The sequence below is a fragment of the Colobus angolensis genome, unplaced genomic scaffold, assembly GCF_000951035.1.
Source record: "Colobus angolensis palliatus isolate OR3802 unplaced genomic scaffold, Cang.pa_1.0 Scaffold393, whole genome shotgun sequence".
Classification (NCBI taxonomy): domain Eukaryota; kingdom Metazoa; phylum Chordata; class Mammalia; order Primates; family Cercopithecidae; genus Colobus; species Colobus angolensis.
In genome coordinates, this window is record NW_012117299.1 from 1,127,681 (window position 1) to 1,149,288 (window position 21,608).

At 39.2% G+C, this 21,608-nt stretch overlaps 1 protein-coding gene across 2 annotated transcripts in view; it reads right to left on the minus strand.

The window, feature by feature from the left end:
* Positions 1-4,947: 4,947 nt before the first annotated feature.
* Positions 4,948-21,608, minus strand: part of CEP97 (centrosomal protein 97kDa) — a 38,019-nt gene continuing 21,358 nt past the window's right edge. The window contains exons 7-11 of one of the 2 annotated variants that reach the window (XM_011955032.1): positions 17,300-17,464; positions 15,655-15,788; positions 14,431-15,040; positions 10,043-10,118; positions 4,948-7,811 (exon numbers count right to left, since the gene is read on the minus strand). In XM_011955032.1, coding sequence (XP_011810422.1) covers positions 7,107-7,811; positions 10,043-10,118; positions 14,431-15,040; positions 15,655-15,788; positions 17,300-17,464 — 1,690 coding nt within the window. In that variant the 3' untranslated portion in view covers positions 4,948-7,106. Of the gene's footprint in view, positions 7,812-10,042; positions 10,119-14,430; positions 15,218-15,654; positions 15,789-17,299; positions 17,465-21,608 lie in introns of both variants that reach the window. The other variant, XM_011955031.1, reaches the window with a different exon arrangement.

Sequence of the window (21,608 nt, forward strand, 5' to 3'; positions counted from 1 at the left end):
CTCGTGATCCGCCCGTCTCAGCCTCCCAAAGTGCTGGGATTACAGGCTTGAGCCACCGCGCCCAGCCAATTTTTTTTTTTTTTTTCATGAGACCAAGTCTGTCCTCTGTCGCCCAGGCTGGAATGCAATAGCGTGATCTTGGCTCATTGCAACCTCCACCTTCTGGGTTCAAGCAATTCTCCTGCCTCAGCCTCCCAAGTAGCTGGGACTACAGGCACATGACACCACACCTAGCTCATTTTTTGTATTTTTAGTAGAGACGGGGTTTCACAGTGTTAAGCAAGGATGGTCTTGATCTCCTGACCTCGTGATCTGACCACCTTGGCCTCCCAAAGTGCTGGGATTATAAGCGTGAGCCACTGTGCCCGGCCTAAATATTTCTTACAACTCAAAATAAGGAGACAGACAACCCAATTTATCTTTTTTTATATTTAGTTTTGTTTTGTTTTTTTTTTTAGATGGAGTCTCACTCTGTTGCCCAGGCTGGAGTACAGTGCTGTGATCTCGGCTCCTTGTAACCTCCACCTCGCAGGTTCAGATGATTCTCCTGTCTCTGCCTCTAGAGTAGCTGGGATTACAGGTGCGCACCACCACACCCAGCTAATTTTTGTATTTTTAGTAGAGACGGGGTTTCACCACGTTGGCCAAGGTAATCTCAAACTCCTGACCTCAAGTGATCCGCCTGCCTCAGCCTCCCAAAGTGCTGGGATTACAGGTGTGACCCACTGCGCCTGGCCCCCATTTTTTTAAAATGGGTAAATTTTTTGAATACTTCAAATTTAGGGACACTTAACCAAAGATATACACACAGCAAATAAATTAAAAGATGCTGCACATCATTAGTCATTACGGAAATGTAAATTAAGCCACACTGAAATACTACATGTATCCACTAGAATGGACAAAATTAAAAAGACTGACCATACCAAATGTTAGTGAGGATGTAGAAAAACTGGAACCATCCTATACTGCTAGTGGGAATGCAAAATGCTACAACCACTGTGGAAAACAAAACTGGTTTGGCAGTTTCTTCAAAAGTTAAGACATATACCTACTGTAAGATCCAATCATTCCACTCTTAGGTATTTACCCAAGATAAATGAAAACACATGTTCATACAACGACTTAAGTCACAAATGCTCACACCAGCTTCAGTTCGAATAATCAAAATGTACAAATAACCCAAATGTCCATCAGCAGATTAATGGATAAACAAATTTTGGCAAATACATACAATGAAATACTACTCAGAAAGCAATCAGATGAATCTCAAATAATCATGCTGAGTAAAAGGAACCGGGTAAAATAGGACATGTCATGAAGGGGATGAGGAATCTCTTGGAGATAATAGATACGTTTGCCATATTGATCGTTGTGATGGTATTATGGGCACAATGTGTAAAAATTTATCAAACTGTCCACTTTATTTTTATTTATTTATTTATTTTTTTGAGATGGAGTCTCTGTCACCCAGGCTGGAGTGCAGTGGTGCAATCTTAGTTCACTGCAACCTCCGCCTCCTGGGTTCAAGCGATTCTCCCACCTCAGACTCCCAAGTAGCTGGGATTACAGGCACCCACCACCAATGCCTGGCTGATTTTTCTGTATTTTTAGTGAAGATGAGGTTTCACCATGTTGGCAAGGCTGGTCTCGAACTCTTGACCTCAAGTAATCCACCTGCTTCAGCTTCCCAAAGTGCTGGGATTACAGGCATGAGCCACCAAGCCCAGCCAAATTGTCTACTTTAAATATGCAACTTTAAATATGCCTGAAGAATTTGAAAAAGGAAATAAAAATTAAAAATAATTATGTCTTTAAATGTCCACTTTAAATATGCCAATTATATTTCAATAAAAATATTTTACAGTTTATGGTGTATAGATACATATATATCATATAATCTTTTATGATTCCCTGCTGTAATTTTTTTATTCACCAACCAACTACAGGTTCCAATAGTGTCAAATGAGAGGGCTTCTACTCAACTTAGCCCCCAACACTCACTATCTTCACTAGCCCCGGAAAATGTCATCTATGCTCGTTGAAGGATGTCTGCTGTTCTCTGTCTAGAGAATTCTAGTGAGTATCTAGAGGTAATGAAATCTATACTGAATAAAACTAAATTAGCATTCCTTCCACTTCATATCCATTTTCATAAGGCAAGAGCTTTTTTATTGTAAATTCACTTGTATAATGAGAATCCTCTGGACATTGCTTAGTAGGGTTCTATTTGCAATTTATTCTGAACTTTATCCATTAATTACAAGCACAATGCATAACAATCATTACTACTAATCATCAAAATAAACAGATGAAGCACTCAAATGTATAAATGTTTTATTTAAAATTAGAGACTCAAATACAAATTAAATAAGTACAATATAAAATAGTAAGTCTTCATAAAACAGATCATAACCACTTTAAATCATTTACTATTTCTACAACAAAATTAAAGAGAAATCTAAATACAGTCCAAAATCAAATTATTTTTAAACTTTTGTTGTCAACATTAAAATTATTACAAAACATTCAAAGAGATTTAATTAGAAGATGAACAAGGCCAGGTGCAGTGGCTCACGCCTGTAATCCCAGCACTTTGGGAGGCCAAGGTGGGTGGATCACAAGGTCAAGAGATTGAGACCATCTTGGCCAACATGCTGAAACCCCAACTCTACTAAAATTATAAAAATTAGCTGGGCATGGTGGCGTGTGCCTGCAGTCTTAGCTACTCGGGAGGATGAGGCAGGAGAATCACTTGAACCGGGAGGTGGAGGTTGCAGTGAGCCGAGATCACGCCACTGCACTCCAGACTGGCGACAGAGCAAGACTCTGTCTCAGAAAAAAAAAAGAAAAAGAAAAAGAACAAAACTACTACAGAGTGATTCCTGCTATCCACTAAAATAAATAACAATTAAAATTCAATGTGATTTCCATTCATCCACAGATAAAAAACACCTCATTTTAAGAAGACAATTATCTATTTCTTTCCAAGGTTGTGAGGACTGCTTTATTTGACCTTTAATTTTAATATGGCACAACAAGCTTGATCAGTAAAAGCAATATCATTAACAATGTTTAGAATGTTCCTTACAGATCCTTTCTGCTTCACTTCATGAATGAGGGTATCATATATGTAACATTTAAAACATTATGACACAACAAATATCTTTTAAAGGTATGTGGCAAAATAAAAATATACTCTGGTTCGAGCTGGTGTTTGGAAAAAATAAAAACATACATCAAAAAAATGAAGCCTTGGCCAGGCACAGTGGCTCACACCTGTCATCTCAGCACTTTGGGAGGCTGAAGCTGGCGGATCACTTGACGTCAGGAGTTCAAGACCAGCTTGGCCAACATGGTGAAACCCCATCTCTACTAAAAATACAAAACAATTAGCCGAGCCTTGTGGTTGCACACCTGTAATCCCAGCTATGCAGGAAGCTCAGGCAGAAGAATCGCTTGTACCCAGGAAGTGGAGGTTGCAGTAAGCTGAGACCAGCCTGGGTGACAAGAGTGAAACTGCCTCAAAAACAAACAAACAAACAACAACAAAAAAAAAACAATGAAGTCTCTTCTTCCCTTTATGATGGGGAAATGATCTTATTCATTCTATTTTTTCTTTTTACTGTCTTAATTCTCGAGAAAAAATGTTTTATATTTTTATTATCAATGTTATAAATCCAATTCTAAGACTTTGCACAAAAAAAAATACCAAGGGAGATAGTACAATATCTTAAGCTTGTATTTTCTTGAAATTATTGGTAAAAAGTAGAACTAGACTTAAGTAGATCACAGGAAAATACAGTATTATGGTGTTTGTATACAAAAAATAATCCAAATAAAACACATGCTCAAGATGGCACCCACATTATTCCAGAATAAAGTTATTTACATATATACAATTATATGACTAAATAAATGAATATTTTCCTAAAACATGCATATTGTGAAGCCTTTTATAATTAAACTTTTAAAATCAAACTAAATTGCATATTATCAACTATCATGATTAGAGCTTTCTGCACACCAGGAGAGGTGAAATTTTAACATCTGTTCTACAAAACTGAAGATAAAATGTCATCAAACTCAGCATTTCTCTAGAAAATGTTATATACCTCAGCAACCTGTCATACTGCCTGTCATCAAATAAATGGACTCTAAAATGTAGTTACTCTTTTCAGAAAAAATTTTTTTTTGTAGAGAGGTGGGTCTTGCTATGTTGTCCAGGCTGGTCTTGAACTCCTGGTCTCAAGTGATCCTTCGGCCTCGGCCTCCCAAAGCGCTGGGATTACAGTTGTCAACCACCACACCTGGTCTCTTTTCTAAAACTTTAATTTCCACTATTGCTCTTTTGAAACCATTTTAATCAAGTCACATTTCTTGGAGAAAATTCACTCAGGGTTCTGAAGGAATTAGTTATTTTCTACAAGCAACTCTGTCATGAGTGATAGAGTTGTAGCTCTCTTAGAAGTTTTTTTCCCTCTTTCAAAGAGAATGAGAAATATGCAGAGATTTCCGTACTGACTCACTAAATGTAAAGATTAAGAGGACATAATAAAAGTTTGGACTACAGTAGCATATAGGTTTTCAGTTCATTTGCTACTAACAACTGAACTAAACCTCTCCTTGTTAGGAAAAAAACACAAAGACCATGTTCAAAGCTCAACTTTCCAAACCTTACTAGACCCAGTCCCTCTTCAGCCAGACCAAAGAATAGCCCATAGGGTTAAAACCAAATATCTTAATTATATAAATTACTTTTAAAGTATAACGTAAACCCATTAAAATATATTAAGTCTATGCCAGTTTTCCTACATTCTAATTTACAATATTTTCATTTTATCTACATTCAAGATAATATCTACAGTTAAGGAAGGGGCTATTTAATATTCTTGCACTTCTAAACACTAGTAAAAGTTAAATAAAACACAGATGAAGAACAGAATATTAATAATTATCATATTCTGCCAAATTGTTAATGAAAGTATGCTGAGTACTATTTATGGGCTAGAGAAATGAGGCAAAGGTAAAAAAGGAAATCCTGCTAACAAGTGCTGATGATCAAATGAATTTAGTTACGTTACGCCATTACTTAAAAAAGGAGGGAGAGGATTTTAGCAGAAACCTATTTAGGTAATACTGAATCATGACATTCCAGCAGCTTTTATGAAAAACTAATGTATAAAGTAGTATTTTGGTACTAGTGCAGTGCAGATTGGTTTTTCTTTGTCTGACTATGGACAGCAAGTGAGGCACTTAACTGTAAAATAGAAAAATAGGGTATATTTTAAAAGACATTCAAAATCATTCAGAAAAGATAATTCGCACCATTGAAAAAAAGTTAGAAATTCCATTTTTATTTAACATGCATTCAATGTTACACGTTTCACTAAGGAAAATCCTTTTGAAAGTAAGATTATTGTTTTATTTATAAGAAACAGAAAATATTTCCTTTTCAAGGGATTCTGGATTTCTAAGAATAAAATCCAAGTCATCTCAACCTGAGTGCTACATATTTATAAACTGAGAAAAATACATCTTACCACACAGGAAAAATGTTATGACTATCAACAAATACCATGAGCTGGGAACAGTGGCTCCTGCTTATAATCCCAGATACTCAGGAGGCTGAAGTGGGAGGATCACTTGAGCCAGGAGTTCGAGGTTATAGTGAACTATGATCATGGCATTGCACCAACAGAGCCAGACTCCATCTCTTTAAAAAACAACAACAACAAATGCCACGTACCATGTGATCCTCAACTTTATCCTTGAAGGATCAGATGCTTTTATTTTATATAACTTCAAAGAAGGGCACCTAACGACTACAACAGAATAATTAATAGATATTTAGCACCTAAATTTAGAGAACACTTAAATATTGCCATAGTTTTAAATAGCTATATATCTGTACGTTGAGGGAAACCAAATACATATTGTTCAACGATATTATCCTTAATTACAAATGCATCTACCTACAATACTCAAACACAATCTTATTTCTCCCTTAAGTTGCAGACATATATATCCCTTTTAACAAGTAAAGGGAGGTTTATTATTTCTTCACCATCATTAAATTGTCTTCCAAATGTGGCACTTTTTCAGGTTAGACAAAAAGCAGTTCCTAAAAAGTCATACATATTCGACCATTAGTATTACTTTAAATGTTCTTCTCTATGGGACAGAGGTCAAAATTGAAGTGAATGGCTGTAGACCTTCTGTTGAAATACATAATATAAGCAGGAACAGAGGAGATGAACATACATTAATTTCTGACAACATATTGGCACATAAATGCTTATCTATTGGGTGAAAAAGCACTTAACGAAAGGATAAATATTTGCCATGACAGTATTTCAAGTGAATGGAGACTAGTGTTTCCTTTCTTCATATCTAAGTGAAATATTCTTGTGTTGCGTAAGTAAACTTGACTTTAATTCTGGATAGAACACTTTACTTCATATGTTAAAACTGATGCATGATATTAACTGAAGTTTTCCACGAGGCAATTTAATCATTCCCATTGAGAAATCTTATAATCCTACCTTTTCTTTATTTACTTACAGAAAGGCTTTCCTTGACTCTGAAAGGAGGGAAAAAGGCTTTAAAAAAACATTTTACACCAGGGAGACTGGCAAATTTCAATAGTTCACAATCCTCATATTTCTCATTTATATTTGCTTTATCAAATTTCGTTCCTTACTATATAATTAATTTTCTCAGACACAGAAGAGCCAAAATTCTCTTATTTATATATTTAAGGTTTTTTTTTATATTTTCTTTAATATATGCTAGCTTATTTATGAAAGTAAATGAGTACATGAAAGGAACAGGAATATTGTTGATGCAATTCAGTTAAGAAATAAAGTGCATATAGCTGTCAATATAAATAGTTTGGTACCTTACAGCTAAGTAAAAAGCTAACAAAATCAAAATGAAAACTCAGCTCAATATCTAGAATCTGAAAAATATGAGACATGAATACAAATTCTACATAAATAGTAACAAAATTAGGGTAAGGAGTACTCCCCTCCAAAAAAAAAAAAGGCAACTGAAAGTATTTTTTAAGAAAAGTGGGTATCTGCTTCCCAAAAGACCAGAACATGCTACACAGTAACACCAACATGCAATAGCTGAAATGCAGAATCACAATCTGGCTGCTGCCCTTGAACTTCTGCATTTAATTTAGAATTCTCTTGTGTCTGGCTAATTTCACCTTGCAAAGGAGGAGATATGCCATGACTCTCATCTACAGAAGCACTGTCAGACAAGGTATCTAACTGTACTGGGAAACAAGCAATGTGAAGTTTACTATCTCTTGTCTCTCTATCAAAACTGGTCCTCTCATCAGCATCTTCCAGCTGTTGAACTGAAGTTAAATACTGTTCAAGCAGACTATTGTCCTGCTCATTATTGGAGCTTTCCTTATTCCACTCACCATGTTCCTCACTAACATCCCCTAAATCTGATTCTTTGCCATATCTCACTGTGTCAATGGAATTCCCCATTATGGAGCTTTCACTGCCTTCTGTGGAACTTTTCTCAAAATCCAACGAATCCTGCAAAGAATGAACTTGTTCTGTTAGAGAGGAATGAAAACCAGAGTCTGGAAATTCTGGTAATGATTTATCTTGAGGAGCTACATCAGAAGCAATGAACCAATCAGCATTTTGATCAGAAGAGGACTCCTGGCTTTGGGTAAATAATGGAGGTTTCGATGGCACAAGAGTACTTGATATAGAAGGAACATCAGTATGCCAGGAACTTAGACGCTGGTCCACTGTCTGTTGCCAAACCTGTAGAGACCTTACCTATAAACCAGAGAATACAGTTGTATTATAAAATAAAAAGTGTCTTTTTGTTTGTTTTTGAGACAGAGTCTCGCTCTGTCACCCAGGCTGGAGTGCAGTGGCACAATCACAGCTCACTGCAGCATCAACTTCCTGGGCTCAAGTGATCCTCCCACCCCACCTCTGCCTCCTAAGCAGCTAGGACTCCAGGTGCCCACCACCATATCTGGCTATTTGTTTTCCTTTTTTTTTTTGAGATGGATTTTCGCTCTTGTTACCCAGGCTGGAGTGCAATGGCGCAATATCGGCTCACTGCAACCTCCGCCTCTCAGGTTCGAGCAATTCTCCTGCCTCAGCTTCCCAAGTAGCTGGGATTACAGGCGCCCACCACCACACGTGGCTAATTTTCTATTTTTAGTAGAGACAGGGTTTCCCCATGTTGGTCAGGCTGGTCTCAAACTCCTGACCTCAGGTGGTCCGCCCACCTTGGCCTCCCAAAGTGCTGGGATTATAGGCGTGAGCCACTGTGTCCATTCATCTGGCTAATTTAAAAAAATTTTTTTCTAGAGATGGGGTCTCACTTTGTTGCCCAGGATAGTCTTGAACTCCTGGGCTCAAGCAATCCTCCTGCCTTGGCCTCCCAAGTGCTGGGATTACGGGCACAAGCCACTGCACCCCACCTGTCTATTTTACAATTTTCCTTTGAGCTCTTTTCTCCAGCAGTCATGAAGCTGGCAAAAGGTAGAATTGGAGCTAGAAACTGCTGACTCCATTTATCTTTTCCACAGCATCCCAAGCCTAAAACCAGACTTGCACAAATGGTACATGTCCCTGGTAACAAAAGGCCTTCACCAGGAGTGGGGATGGGCCAAAGCAATTCCCTTGCTTCTATTAGAAAAACAGCCAGAAGCACAACAGTATATGTCTAGCTGACTAAGGGGTCAATAATGTATTCAAGATATAATGAGATCTATTCAATAAGACAGGTTAGAGCCCTTGATATAAGTAGATCCCTGTAAAATAAGCCTCATTTTAGATACCCAGGTAGAGATTAGAGTTTTTAAGTATTATCTAACAATGCAACTTTCTAAAATACCTACAAATATACCAAATTATTGATAATATGACCTCTACATTTCTAAAGTATAACAAAAATTCCAAAATTTTACTGCAAATACTGCAAACAAGAAAGCAATATGTACAGTTTTTAGTTTTCCTTTGATCCCCCTCCAAGGTAATTCCTGACAGCAACTTGATGCATATCCTTCCATACTTTTTTCTAGGTAGTATTTTCAAATACACAGGGAAGCTGAGCACACTGGTCTGTGCCTGTAGTCCCAGCTGCTTGGGAGGCTGCAGCAGAAGGATCACTTGGGGAGTTCAAGGCTGTAATGCGCTAGTGCTGTTTTTTTTACTAAACAGTATTATTTTGGAGATCTTTCCATGTCGGTCAATACTATTACCTTATTCTTTTTAACTGTTCCATGGTATTCCACAATATTATTGCTCTATAATTTAACCATTCCTCTATTGTTGGTAACTACAAAACCTTACAAATCAATAATTATTTTTTCATTTTATAGGTTAAATCTTATTATAACAAATTTGGCCAGGTGATGTGGCTCACTTTAGGAGGCTGAGGAGGAACATTGCTTGAGCCCAGAAGTCTGAGACCAGCCTGGGCAATATAGCAAGACCCGATTTCTATAAAAGAGAAGAAATGAAAATTGTATTAAAATATTTTCAAGAAATTATCATCAAGAAGTATTTGATGTGATACAATGCTAGTAAAACCAACTGCCTAAATTATCCCTAAAATACGCTATTATAGGATTCAAATACTCTCCTATACAGTTATGAATACTTTTTAGGACATGCATATTGTAGCCATATACCATCTTAATCACCATTCATTCAAATATTCCCAAAAGACAGATCAACAGCTACATGAAACTTCAAATTGGGGATGTTGTATCTATTGGAAAGCTCTAACAGCCTTCAATTAAGCCACTTTCCTCCTGCTTTATACTATTTTGTTTTTCTTGTCAAAATTGTCAGAGTATTTTTCTTCAGATTAAATAAAATGCAATAAAGTTCACTGTCCTAGTTCAGAGTTAGTGGCAAAGAACACAAGCCATACCCTTAACCTTGAACAAGAGTGCTTAATACACCTGAGTACTCTACGATTATCTCAATGAATATACAATTTTTATTTGATCACATACGAGGTAAGTCAGAAGGAGGGAGTTTACCTGGTTCCAAAGGAATCTGAAAGCTTCTTCTTGTACAAATTTTTTAATACGTTCTTCATCTCTTTCTTTTCGTAATCTACAATAATTCAAAACACATTATTGACATAAGGAAGGGTGCTTCGACTCATACTTCCTGTTACAACTAATAAACACATGCATTGCAAAGAGATTAATAATCTAATAGTTGTCTTTCCCACTTTCAGAATATCTAAATTAAAACTTTATTTTATTTTTATTTCTTTAAACTCAGAATCAAAATGGAACAGTTTTATAAGTGACATCATAAACCTTAATTTTGAACTGTGGCTCAAAGTAGAAGCCAAATGAGATATGACTGAAATACAGTTATTAGTTCTACAAACTATTTCCAGTAATAAAATGTTAAATGGCTCTTTGTCTGGCTTCAGTTTCTCAGCCAAACAAACCGAAGCAACAGAAAGTGCAAAAAAGGAGTGGCTATCCAAAGCCTCCAAAACAATTAAGGGTCACACTTAAGTATTCATGATCGCAGCTTGAAACACCCTCTCCTAAAGACTAATCCCATCAAACTTCACTATTCTGTTTGCCCAGGTCTCTGACCTACTCCCTGCTAAAAGACCTCCCATCCATTATTACTCATTCATTAAAGTCTTAGCTCTGGGCTCACTGCTGTTGTCTCCATACTTAGGCCTATCACAAACCTAAGGCTCCTCTTTAGTGATCCATTATCACCCAAACTGTCAACACCATTTTGTTCCACACCTCTGACGCAATTCTCCACTTTCTCTAGCCCCCCAAGCCTTTCTCCTGTGCCATCTAGAACTCCTGAATTATAATCAGCAAAATCCCTTATATACTCCATCTCTCTCTGAACTTTTCCTTGTCCAAAGCAGACCCACTTCTGAGAGCACTATAGCCCTCTGAAGTAGAAGCTATTTTTCCCTCTCACACATCAGGGTTGAAAGATTGCTTCTCACTGTTGTTTTCAAATGATTCTTCATCTCCCTCCTTTAACTCCTGCCATCCTGCTACATTTCCCAAAATTCTTTGTCAAGTACTGACCTCCCACCATCTGCTCCTGTTCACTGAAGTCTCAGCACCAGGCTTTCTCTTTGCCCCATACCTGTCATAATTTTTGGAGAACTCAACATTCACATGGATGCTCTAACAATAATCCACCCCATGTCAGTCACCCATTCTCATAGGTGACCCTAGACCAAATCATTTTGACTACACCACTTTCAGAAATGGTTCTAAGCACCCAACACCAACCACTACTTCCTATCCTCCCAGTTCACTTGCTATTGTACCCTACTGCAACAATCCAGACCTCCAGTCCAATGATCCTTCCCTCCTGCCTTCAGTTCCCTTTTACTTCATTTAAAATTCCAGCCAGGCTGGGCACAGTGGCTCACGCCTGTAATCCCAGTACTTTGGGAGGCCAAGGCACGCAGATCACCTGAGGTCAGGAATTTGAGACCAGCCTGGCCTACATAGTGAAACCCTGTCTGCACTAAAAATGAAAAAAAACAAATTAGCTGGGCATGTGGTGGGTTCCTGTAATCCCAGCTACTCGGGAGGCTGAGGCAGGAGGATTACTTGAACCCGGGAGGCAGAGGTTGCAATGAGCCGATATCGCGCCACTGCACTCCAGCCTAGGTGACAAGAGCAAGACTCCATCTAAAAAAAAAATATTTTTAATAAAAATAAAATTCCAGCCAGCAAGGTGACTCACACCTGTAATCCCAGAACTTTAGGAGGCTGAGGCAGGAGGATTCCTTGAGGCCGGGAGTTCAAGACCAGCCTGGGCAACACAGACTTCATTTCTTTAAAAAAAAAAAATATTTTTAATTAGCTGGGCATGGTGGTGCACGCCTATAGTCCCAGCTACTTGGGAGCCTGAAGTGGGAGAATCCCTTGAACCCAGGAGTTCAAGGTTATAGTGAGCTATGATCATGCCTCTACACTCCAGCCTCAGCGACAGGGCAAGACCCTGTCTCAAAAAAATATAAAATCTAAGACCTACCATTATTACTCCCTCTCAAATATCTTCAGCTCTCTTGCCCTTCCCCCGCTCTCTCTACAATATCACCTAGGAAAAAAATCATTCCTGGCTGAACCAAATTAACCACGCCTGAATCAGAACAGAACAGCTAAGAACTGCCAATGAAAATCATACAACCTGACCTATTATTTTACACTTTTGAGTATTTTCTCACATCGTCCAGCAACCCTCCTCCATTTTCCTCATAAGGTCATCCTTAAGATGACTACCTCACACCTCATACTTCTTTCCTTACACCTCCTTCACCCCCTCCTCATTTTCAGGCGCCGACCACATCTTATACATTATTGAAAAAGCAGCAGCATCAGACAGGACTTTTTCCCATCTCCCACCATCAAACCTACCACCTTACCTGCTCCTGCTCCCATCTGAGGCCACTTCCTCTACTTCAACACTGCATTTCTTCCTCTCTTACCTTCTTAAGAACTGCAATCCTGGCCAGGTGCAGTGGCTCATGCCTGTAATCCCAGCAGTTTGGGAGGCCGAGGCGGGCGGATCACAAGGTCAGGAGATCAAAACCACCCTGGCTAACACGGTGAAACCCCATCTCTACTAAAAATACAAAAAATTAGCTGGGCGTGGTGGCAGGCGTCTGTAGTCCCAGCTACTCTGAAGGCTGAGGCAGGAGAATGGCCTGAACCTGGGAGGCGGCACTTGCAGCGAGCCGAAATGGCGCCACTGCACTCCAGCCTGGGCAACAGAGCAGACTCCCTCTCAAAAGAAAAAAAGAACTGCAATCCTGCTCTTCCTCTTTTTTTTTTTTCTGCACCATCAGTTTTTCCCTCCTTATTTATTCATTCCATCAACACATGAACACACTCTGTATCTCTCATCTCCAAAAGAGAATGTTCCTTTAGTCTAGATTTCTCCTCCAGATACCACTTAACTCTCTTTTTTCATGTTTTCCTCAACTCTTTCTGAGAATTGGCTACACTCATCCTTCAAACTCTTTACTTCTTATTCACTATTCAATCCATTCCAAAATGGCCTTCATCCCCCTACACCACTGAAGCTGCTCTTGGGAAGGTCATTGTGCAGTAGAGTTAACTCAGCAGGACTGGGATGTTCAAACACTGTACATTGCAAAGATAAGATGACTGGTCCTTGACTGACTCCTGGGAGATAATCTCCAAGCCCTTGGAATATCCTGACTGAAATAGAGTATCTTTATACACCTGGGGTCTTGGTCCACATTAGGTAGTTTAGGCAATCAATGATTTCTAGTCAACATCTGTTGTGTTCACCTGGGGTCCTGAGCCATGGAGTATCAGTGTGACCTCTATGTGGCCTGAGGTCTAAATAGTTAAGAGCAGTTACATGGGTACTCTATACCTATGTGACTGGCCCACAATAAAAACCCTGGACACCAAAGATGAGGTAACTTTTGCCAGTTGGCAATACTTCATATGTGTTATCATACACCATTGCTGAGAGAATTAAGCCCTGTCTGTACAACACTGGGAGAGAACAACTGGAAGCTTGCACCTCATCTCTCCTGGACACTGCCCTAGGCACCTTTTTTCTTTACTGATTCTGATCTGTATCCTTTTGCTGTAACGAACCATAATGACAAACAGAATAATATTTTCCCAAGTTCTGTGAGTCCTTTTAGCAAATCACCCAACCTGAGGATAGTCTGGAGAATCACCAACACAGTCACCAACAGTCTCCAACTGCCAAGTCTAATGCCTGTGTCCTCTCTATGGCACCTCCAATCTCTCCTGAAACAGTTTCTCCTGTTGAAGGTGGAACTCTCCTAGTTTTCCTACCACTCCGGCTGCCCTTTCTCAGTATCCTTTGCTGCCTCTTCCCTCTTCTACCTGATAATACCAATAAGTATTACTAGTTGCAATATTAATGAAATCCTAACTTTCCTGGGTTAGCAGTCAGTAAAACATATGAGCCATGGGATTAAGGAATAATCCTATTGTAGTCCTATAGAATTTTAGCTCCTTCTGAATCCCTGCTATTAATTCTTATGTCATGTACCCAATTCCGTGTAGACTTCATCATCTTCTCATTTTTATACTTAGTTTTTCAATGTTTTCTATATCTTTCTATGGTTAGAATTACAGATCCCTATAAAGCTCACGTTCATTGAACATTTATCACTATACTGCATCTATGTATCAAGTTCTTTGCTGGGGATGGAGATGCAGCAGACAGGACAGATGGTCTCTGCTCTCCAGATGCTTTCAGTACACTGTAGGAGACAACCAAACCAACAGTGGCTACATGGTATGAAAAGTGTTATAATCACAGACGCACAGTGTTCTGAATCAACTGTAAGACTCTAACACCCTCAAACCAACAAAACAGTGCATCAAAAGGACTTCTGACCCACCTCCTGATTTCATCAGTTAAGCAGACAATGTGCTCTTGCATTCTGCGTAGCCGGATTTCGTAACGCACATCTTTGGCTTGAGGGTTGTAGTTCCTGGCATAAAATCCCCGCCAACAGGCCTGAAGCTTGGTGGCTGCATCATTTAATTTCTGAAGGGCAACTCTGTCTTGTCCCAAAACAACAGATCTCTGGGTTAAAATCATGGGAAGTTTCTCTGAAGTTGCTTGAGACATGGTTTCTTTATTTTCTGGTTGTGTATTTTCTGGTTTCTTTATGTCTGGTTGTTTCTGTCCAGCTGACTCAGGAAAAAATGTAAGACTGTGGTTATCATCCTTCAAGATAGCGCTGATTATTGTTGGCTCAGGACTAGGTAATAGTCCAGCTTTCTCATTTACCTCTGTATTGATTTCACTTCTCATTTGAACAGAATTCTCATTTGCAGCCCACAAAGGTTTTTCCTCTTCCTTATCCAACACCTGGCTTTCCAACCCTTTCACAGATTCATCTGCAACACCATCATCTTCTAGGCCCAAGTTAATGCCCTGCAGTCTCAGCTCAACTGTAGGTGATAGTGGCGACAGTCCTGATGCAACTGGCATAAAAGTAGACTCTGAAGAGAGAAGACTACAGTTTAACTTGTCCTCATCTGTCTGTATGTCTTCCAGGTGCAGATCATTTCGAGAATATCTTGTAGTATGTACAGAGGCTGGAAAATTATTCTTAACCGCAAATAACTGATCATCATTACTGCTTATCCCAACCCAAGAATTGACTTGAATGACGGGTTCTAGAAGAATCAACAGAGTATCATTTAAACCACTAAATATTTACATTTTAGTTATGTCCCTTTAATGAAATCTATTCCTTGAAATAGAGTAAAATGCGAAAAAATCCCCTCAGTGATTTCTTGCAATATGCCTAAAACATCAAACCAAACATTTTTAAGAAAATGAATTCTTGTGATAATTAAAATATTCATCAAAGCATCAGGTCTATACAAAAGGTAGCAGTCCTTGAAATGTTTCTTAAAATTAGAAATATAGGAGTTATAATATACATACACATATAGGTGTGTATATACATAGATATGTATAAGATCTAAATGATTACTGAAGTTAGCAAACTAACAAAAAATTATGAAAATATGCACCTTTTTCTGCTTTATGATGCCAGGAAAATTAAACAACTTGTAGAAAAGGGATCAGAGATAAATTAATTTCTTACCACTTTCCTGGGATATCTGGCAATCTGGAACAGGGCTTGAATGCTCAGGAATAAGAGATGCCCTTGTTTCAACAGGAACAAGAGGAGACAATTCTTCATTTTGGCTTTGGTTCATCAACTGCCTCTGGTGAAACCTAAAAATCAATAACATCTGGTCTGATTTAACACAAACCAAAAAAAAAAAGATTTTCTGCTTCCTAGGTAATAATGTCAAAAAGGTAGAAGTTTACAAGTTCTCAAAGTAGGTACTTTTAATTACCGCCAAATTATAAATTCTCATTTGAAAGCACTGCATAGAGAAGGTTAACAAACTTATTTTGTAATTGCAAAGACAGACACCTTCCTATGCACACATATACACATACAAAAACATTTAAAGGCAGGATCTCTGATAAAGAAAGTAAATATTACATGCTTCTGGCAATACTTTTTCTCTTTTTTTCACTGTACGCTTTGAAGGCAGATACACCTCTTAAGTATCCAAAAACCTACAAGAAACACCTACATTAAGGAACAAATAGGTCGGGCATGGTAGCGTGCACCTGTAATCCCAGCACTTTGGGAGGCCAAGGCAGGTGAATCACTGGAGCTCAGGAGTTCAAGATCAGCCTGGCCAACATGATGAAACCCTATCTCTACAAGAAATATAAAAAATGAGCCAGGGCATGGTGGTTCATGCCTGTAGTCCCAGCTACTTGGGGGTCTGAAGAGGGAGGCTCATTTGAGCCCAGGAGACTGAAGATGCAGGGAGCTGAGACTGAGGTTGCAGGGAGCTGAGACCACCACTGCACTCCAACCTGGGTGACAAAGTGAGCCCCTGCCTCAAAAAAAAAAAAAAGCGGGGGGGCAGGGGTGGGCCGAGGGCAGACACAGTAGCTCATGACTGTAATCCCAGCACTTTGGGAGGCCAAGGTGGGCAGATCACGTGAGACTAGGAGTTCAAGACCAGCCTGGCTAACATGGCGAAAACTCATCTCTACTAAAAATAAAAAATTAGCTAGATGTGGTGGCACATGCCTGTAATCCCAGCTATTCAGAAGGCTGAGACACAAGAATCATTTGAACCGGGAGGTGGAGGTTGCAGTGAGCCAAGATCACACCACAGCACTTCAGCCGGGGCAACAGAGCGACACTATGTCTTAAGAAAAAAAAAAAAAAAGGAACAAATATATTTTTGAAAAATTCCATCCATCCCGTTTCCTGGTATAGTAGCTCATACCTGTAATCCTAGCACTTTACGAAGCTGAAGCAGGAGAACTGCTTGAAGCCAAGAGTTTAAAATCAGCCTGAGAAACAAAGTGAGACCTCATCTCTACAAAAAATTAGCCAAGCACGGTTGCATGTACGTGTAGTTGCAGCTGCAGTGACCTATCATTGCGCTGCTTTACTCACAGACCAAGAGACCAAGACCCTGTCTTTAAAACAAAAAACAAACATAAAAACCCTGTATTCCTCCATGCCAGATTGTTTGGCTGTTTGCAGTGCACGATTCAGCTTCCCTGAAGAAATTGCTGCAGTGACAAGGGGACTGAGTGTCCAGAAATGTGGGCCACAGCACTTGCCTCAGGCTTACTATCACCACAGCAAAGACTCAGAGGTATTTTAACTTGTGAATTCATCAGTTGTTAGAAATAAACGTGTTCACCTCTGTTTGCTCAGAATCTTCTCTAGTTTGGCATCCTCTGCAGTTTGAAGACCTAGTGTGGAAGTGAGGGGGCAGACTGTAGCCAGATATTGGACAAGCTGGATGTGCTGGCCAGGCCGATATGCTCTCCCTTTGCCTTGACTATAGAGCCATTCAGCTTTCAAGCTGGAATTGAGGAACATAAAGAAGAGGAGATGGCATGAGAATTGTCAATACACATTGTCAGGCAACAATGATTTTCCTTCTTAACTTACCTTTATAACACCACTGGATGTTTTTCATAAATAAAATTCACTTGATTTTTTTTTAATCTACCATTCTGACTCATATTCCTCATTCTAACAATGTTTTAAACCCTTTTTCTTGCTCAGGGGCACTTCCACTGAGCTTGGACTAATGATGCCAAATATTTTTAAATCATTTTCAAGGAAGCAATGAGTATTCTCTCCATTCACTCTGTCACACTGAAATGCCTAAATAGATGAACTGCATTTAAATCCATTAGTTCATAATGACAGTTAAAAGAAAAAAACAACTAGTCGGGCATGGTGGCATGTGTAATCCCAGCTACTCAGGAGGTTGGGGTGGGAGGATCACTTAAGGTCAGGTGTCTGAGGCTATAGTGTTCTATAATCATACCTGTCAACAGTCACTGCACTCTAGCCTGGGCAACATAGCAAGACCCTCATCTCTAAAAAAAAAACAAAAAGACAAAAAACAAACAAAAGTGAACTGGTCACAGTTAGAGGATACTAGTGAACCACCAACTCCTTATTAATTCTATCTTTCCTATACAACTATGCCAATGCATAACCAGATAGTTACTTCATAGTATTCCAACTAATAAAAAAAAAATGATAGAATTTCACCATTTTGCAACCCTTAATGAATTAGCAGATTTAGGCATTGACCATTAATAGCTACTAATAGCACAAGAGAAAACTAGACCCTGTATGCCTCCCAGCAGAACCCACTAAGTAAAAACTCCAGTTACTTTTGCACCAACCTTATAGTCCTCCCTTCAAAAAAAAAAAAAATCAAACCTGAATCTGAGCAAACATCCATATCCAATTTACAGAAAATACAGAAGAGAGAGGAACATGTCAAAGGACACAGGGATATAGCTGGTAAATTGAGCAGATAATGGGAAAGTCTATAGGACAAATACTCTGACTTCTTCAACTAAAGAAAAAGAAACAAAAGAAAAAAAGAAAAGCAAGGGAGAGCGAGAGAAAAGAAAGCAGGGAAAATAAAAGAGAAGAGAGACAGATAGATTGAGAGATTCAAGAGTCATCTTGGACATCTAGCCACGTTAAGCCTTCAGATGACTCTAGCCCCATCTGTGATCTGAGTGCAAGCCCAGGAGGCCCCAAGTAAGAACCACTCAGTCAGCACAACCAACCTACAGAGCATGCCATAATAATATATTGCTGCTTTAAGATGCTAAACAGAGTAAGAAAGAAACTTAAGAAATATATCAACCAATTGCGACATAAGGCCTTATTTGAATTCTGTTTCTAAACTACAAAATTCATTTATAAGGATTGAAAATGTAAGCACTGAATATCTGATATTAGGGCACTTTGTTAAATTTTTTTTGATGTGATAATAGCATTGTGGTTGTTTCTTTAAGAGTTCTTCTCTTTTAGAGACATATACTGAAATACTAACAGGTGAAATGATATCTAATCTGAGATTGGCTTCAAAATAGTATAGAAGGGAGAGTGAGTGAAGGTATAAGATGAAGCAAGGGCCGGGTGTGGTGGCTTACGCTTGTAATCCCAGCACTTTGTAGGGCCAGTGGAGGACTGCTTGAGCCCAGGAGTTTAAAGGCAGCCTGGACAACAAAGCAAGACTCTGTTTCTGAAAGGAGAAGGCAGGGCAGGGCAGGGAAGGGGAGGAGAGGGGAGGGGAGGGGAGGGAAGTGGAGTTTATTTAATAAAAATAATTATAAGTATTCCTTCCATGGGTCAGGCGTGGTAGCTCACACCTATAATCCCAGCACTTCGGGAGGCCGAGGTGGATGGATCACAAGGTCAAGAGATTGAGACCATCCTACCTAACACGGTGAAACCCCGTCTCTACTAAAAATACAAAATTAGCTGGGTGTGGTTGCGGGCACCTGTAGTCCCAGTTACTCAGGAGGCTGAGGCAGGAGAATGGCGTGAACCCGGGAGGCGGAGCTTGCAGTGAGCCGAGATCGCACCACTGCACTCCAGCCTGGGTGACAGAGAGAGACTCCATCTCAGAAAAAAAAAAAAAAAAAGAAGCATTCCTTCTATGGAAACATCCCTGTGGACTAAATCAAAATCATTTAGAATCTTTGTGAAATCCGCTCTAAGTTTCCATACATTCTCCTGCCAAACAAATGGCTTGTTGAAAGGTTGTACACAAATAGGTCCAGAGTAGAAGACAATCACCAACTTTAGTATTTCCCAGCAAGCAATATTTCTAAATTATAGATGATCTGTACCGTGGGAAGACAGAAAAGCGAAACTAAGAGACTAGAGGAAAGGGCTCAAGCTTGAATATTCCAGTTTAAGTTTTTGTGGAAAAAAAAACACAAACTGTAGATCGTCAACTACTATAAGATGTTTTCCCACTTTGCTTCACATGAATTCATCAATAAAGATATCCCTACACAAATTATATTAAATCCTAGGAAAAAAAACAAAATAAAAAAAAAACCTCCCTGTCAATTAAAATACCATTTTCCATTAAAAAACAAAAAACAAAATTAAGACTCATTCAGCTCTAATATATTAATCTTTTTTTTTTTTTTGAGACAAGGTCTCTCTGCCACCCAGGCTGGAATGCAATGGCACTATCATGGTCCACTGCAGCCTCAAACTGTTGGGCTCACTCAATCCTCCCACCTCAGCCTCCCAAGTAGCTGAAACTACAGGTATGCACCACCACACCCAGCTAATTTTTTCATTTTTTATTTTTAGAGATGGGACCTCACTATGTTGCCCAGTCTGGTCTTGAACTGCTGACTTCAAGTGATCCTCCTGCACTGACCTTCCCAGGCACTAAGATTACAGGCATAAGCCACCATGCCTGGCCTCTAATATACTAATTTCAAGTCATTGGATTATGATTCCACTCTTGAAAGTGAAGGAACTGTTTACTTAAAATAAGAAATAACAACTATTAAGAAAGGGAACTTAAAACAACCTGCTCTGTCTCTTTAAAAAAAAAAATGTAATCCCAGCTACTAGGGAGGCAGAGGCAGGAAAATTGCTTGAAGCAAGGAGGCAGAGGTTGCAGTGAGCCGAGATAGCACCACTGCACTCCAGCCTGGGCAACAAGAGCAAAACTCTGTCTCCAAAAAAAAAAAAAGGAGTACTGAATAAAAGGATATCTGATATTTGCTTTAAAAATACTCCAACAAAAAACGTGGAATGAAACAAGACCGGTAAAATATTGACAATCGTTGAAGCTGCACGGTGGGTACACTGATGTTCATTATGTTATTCTAACTTCCTATGTATTTGAAATATCCCTTTTAAAAAAGGATATTGGCTAGGTGTAGTGGTTTGTATCTGTAATCCCTGCACTTTGGGAGGCTGAGGCGGGAGGATCCAATGAGCCCAGGAGTTCCAGACCTGACTGGGCAACATAGCAAGAACCCATCTCTACAAAAAAGTTTAAAAAATTAGGCTAATTTTTTTTGATGGCAGCATCTGTATTCCCAGCTACTCGGGAGGCTGAAGCAGAAGAATCGTTTGAGCCTGGGAGGTTGAGGCTGCAGTAAGCTGTGATCTTGTCACTGCACTCCAGCCTAGACAACAATGCGAGACCCCATCTCTAAAAATTAAGAAGAAAAATATCTAGCACTAGGAATTTCAACTTAAATAATTTTAAAAAGGAATATTAACTTTCTCCAAGGTTTTGCTCCCATAAGATCTCCAACTAAGCAATAGAGTTATAGCTTTGTGCAAGGTCCTGTCAATAGTAAAACAGATCTAAACACATTCGGAAAGAACTCCAAACACTGAGGTGCCACACGAAGATGCTCGTCTCTCCACAGGTGTGCTTAACTCTGAGAAACGGCTCAGCCAAAGCACCACAAGGTTTGGTTACTGCTCAAATTACTCTTTTGGGTGACACATACACTCAAATCAAGATCTAGCTACAGGACGTTATCAAAGAATCTAGGATACATTTCAAAACGGAGAACTTTAACCTGGGGGTTTAACATCTAAGATGGGCAGACTTTAAAAACTGAAAACTCCGGCCGGGCATGGTGGCTCATGCCTATAATCCCAGCACTTTGGGAGGTCGAGGCGGGCGGATCACCTGAGGT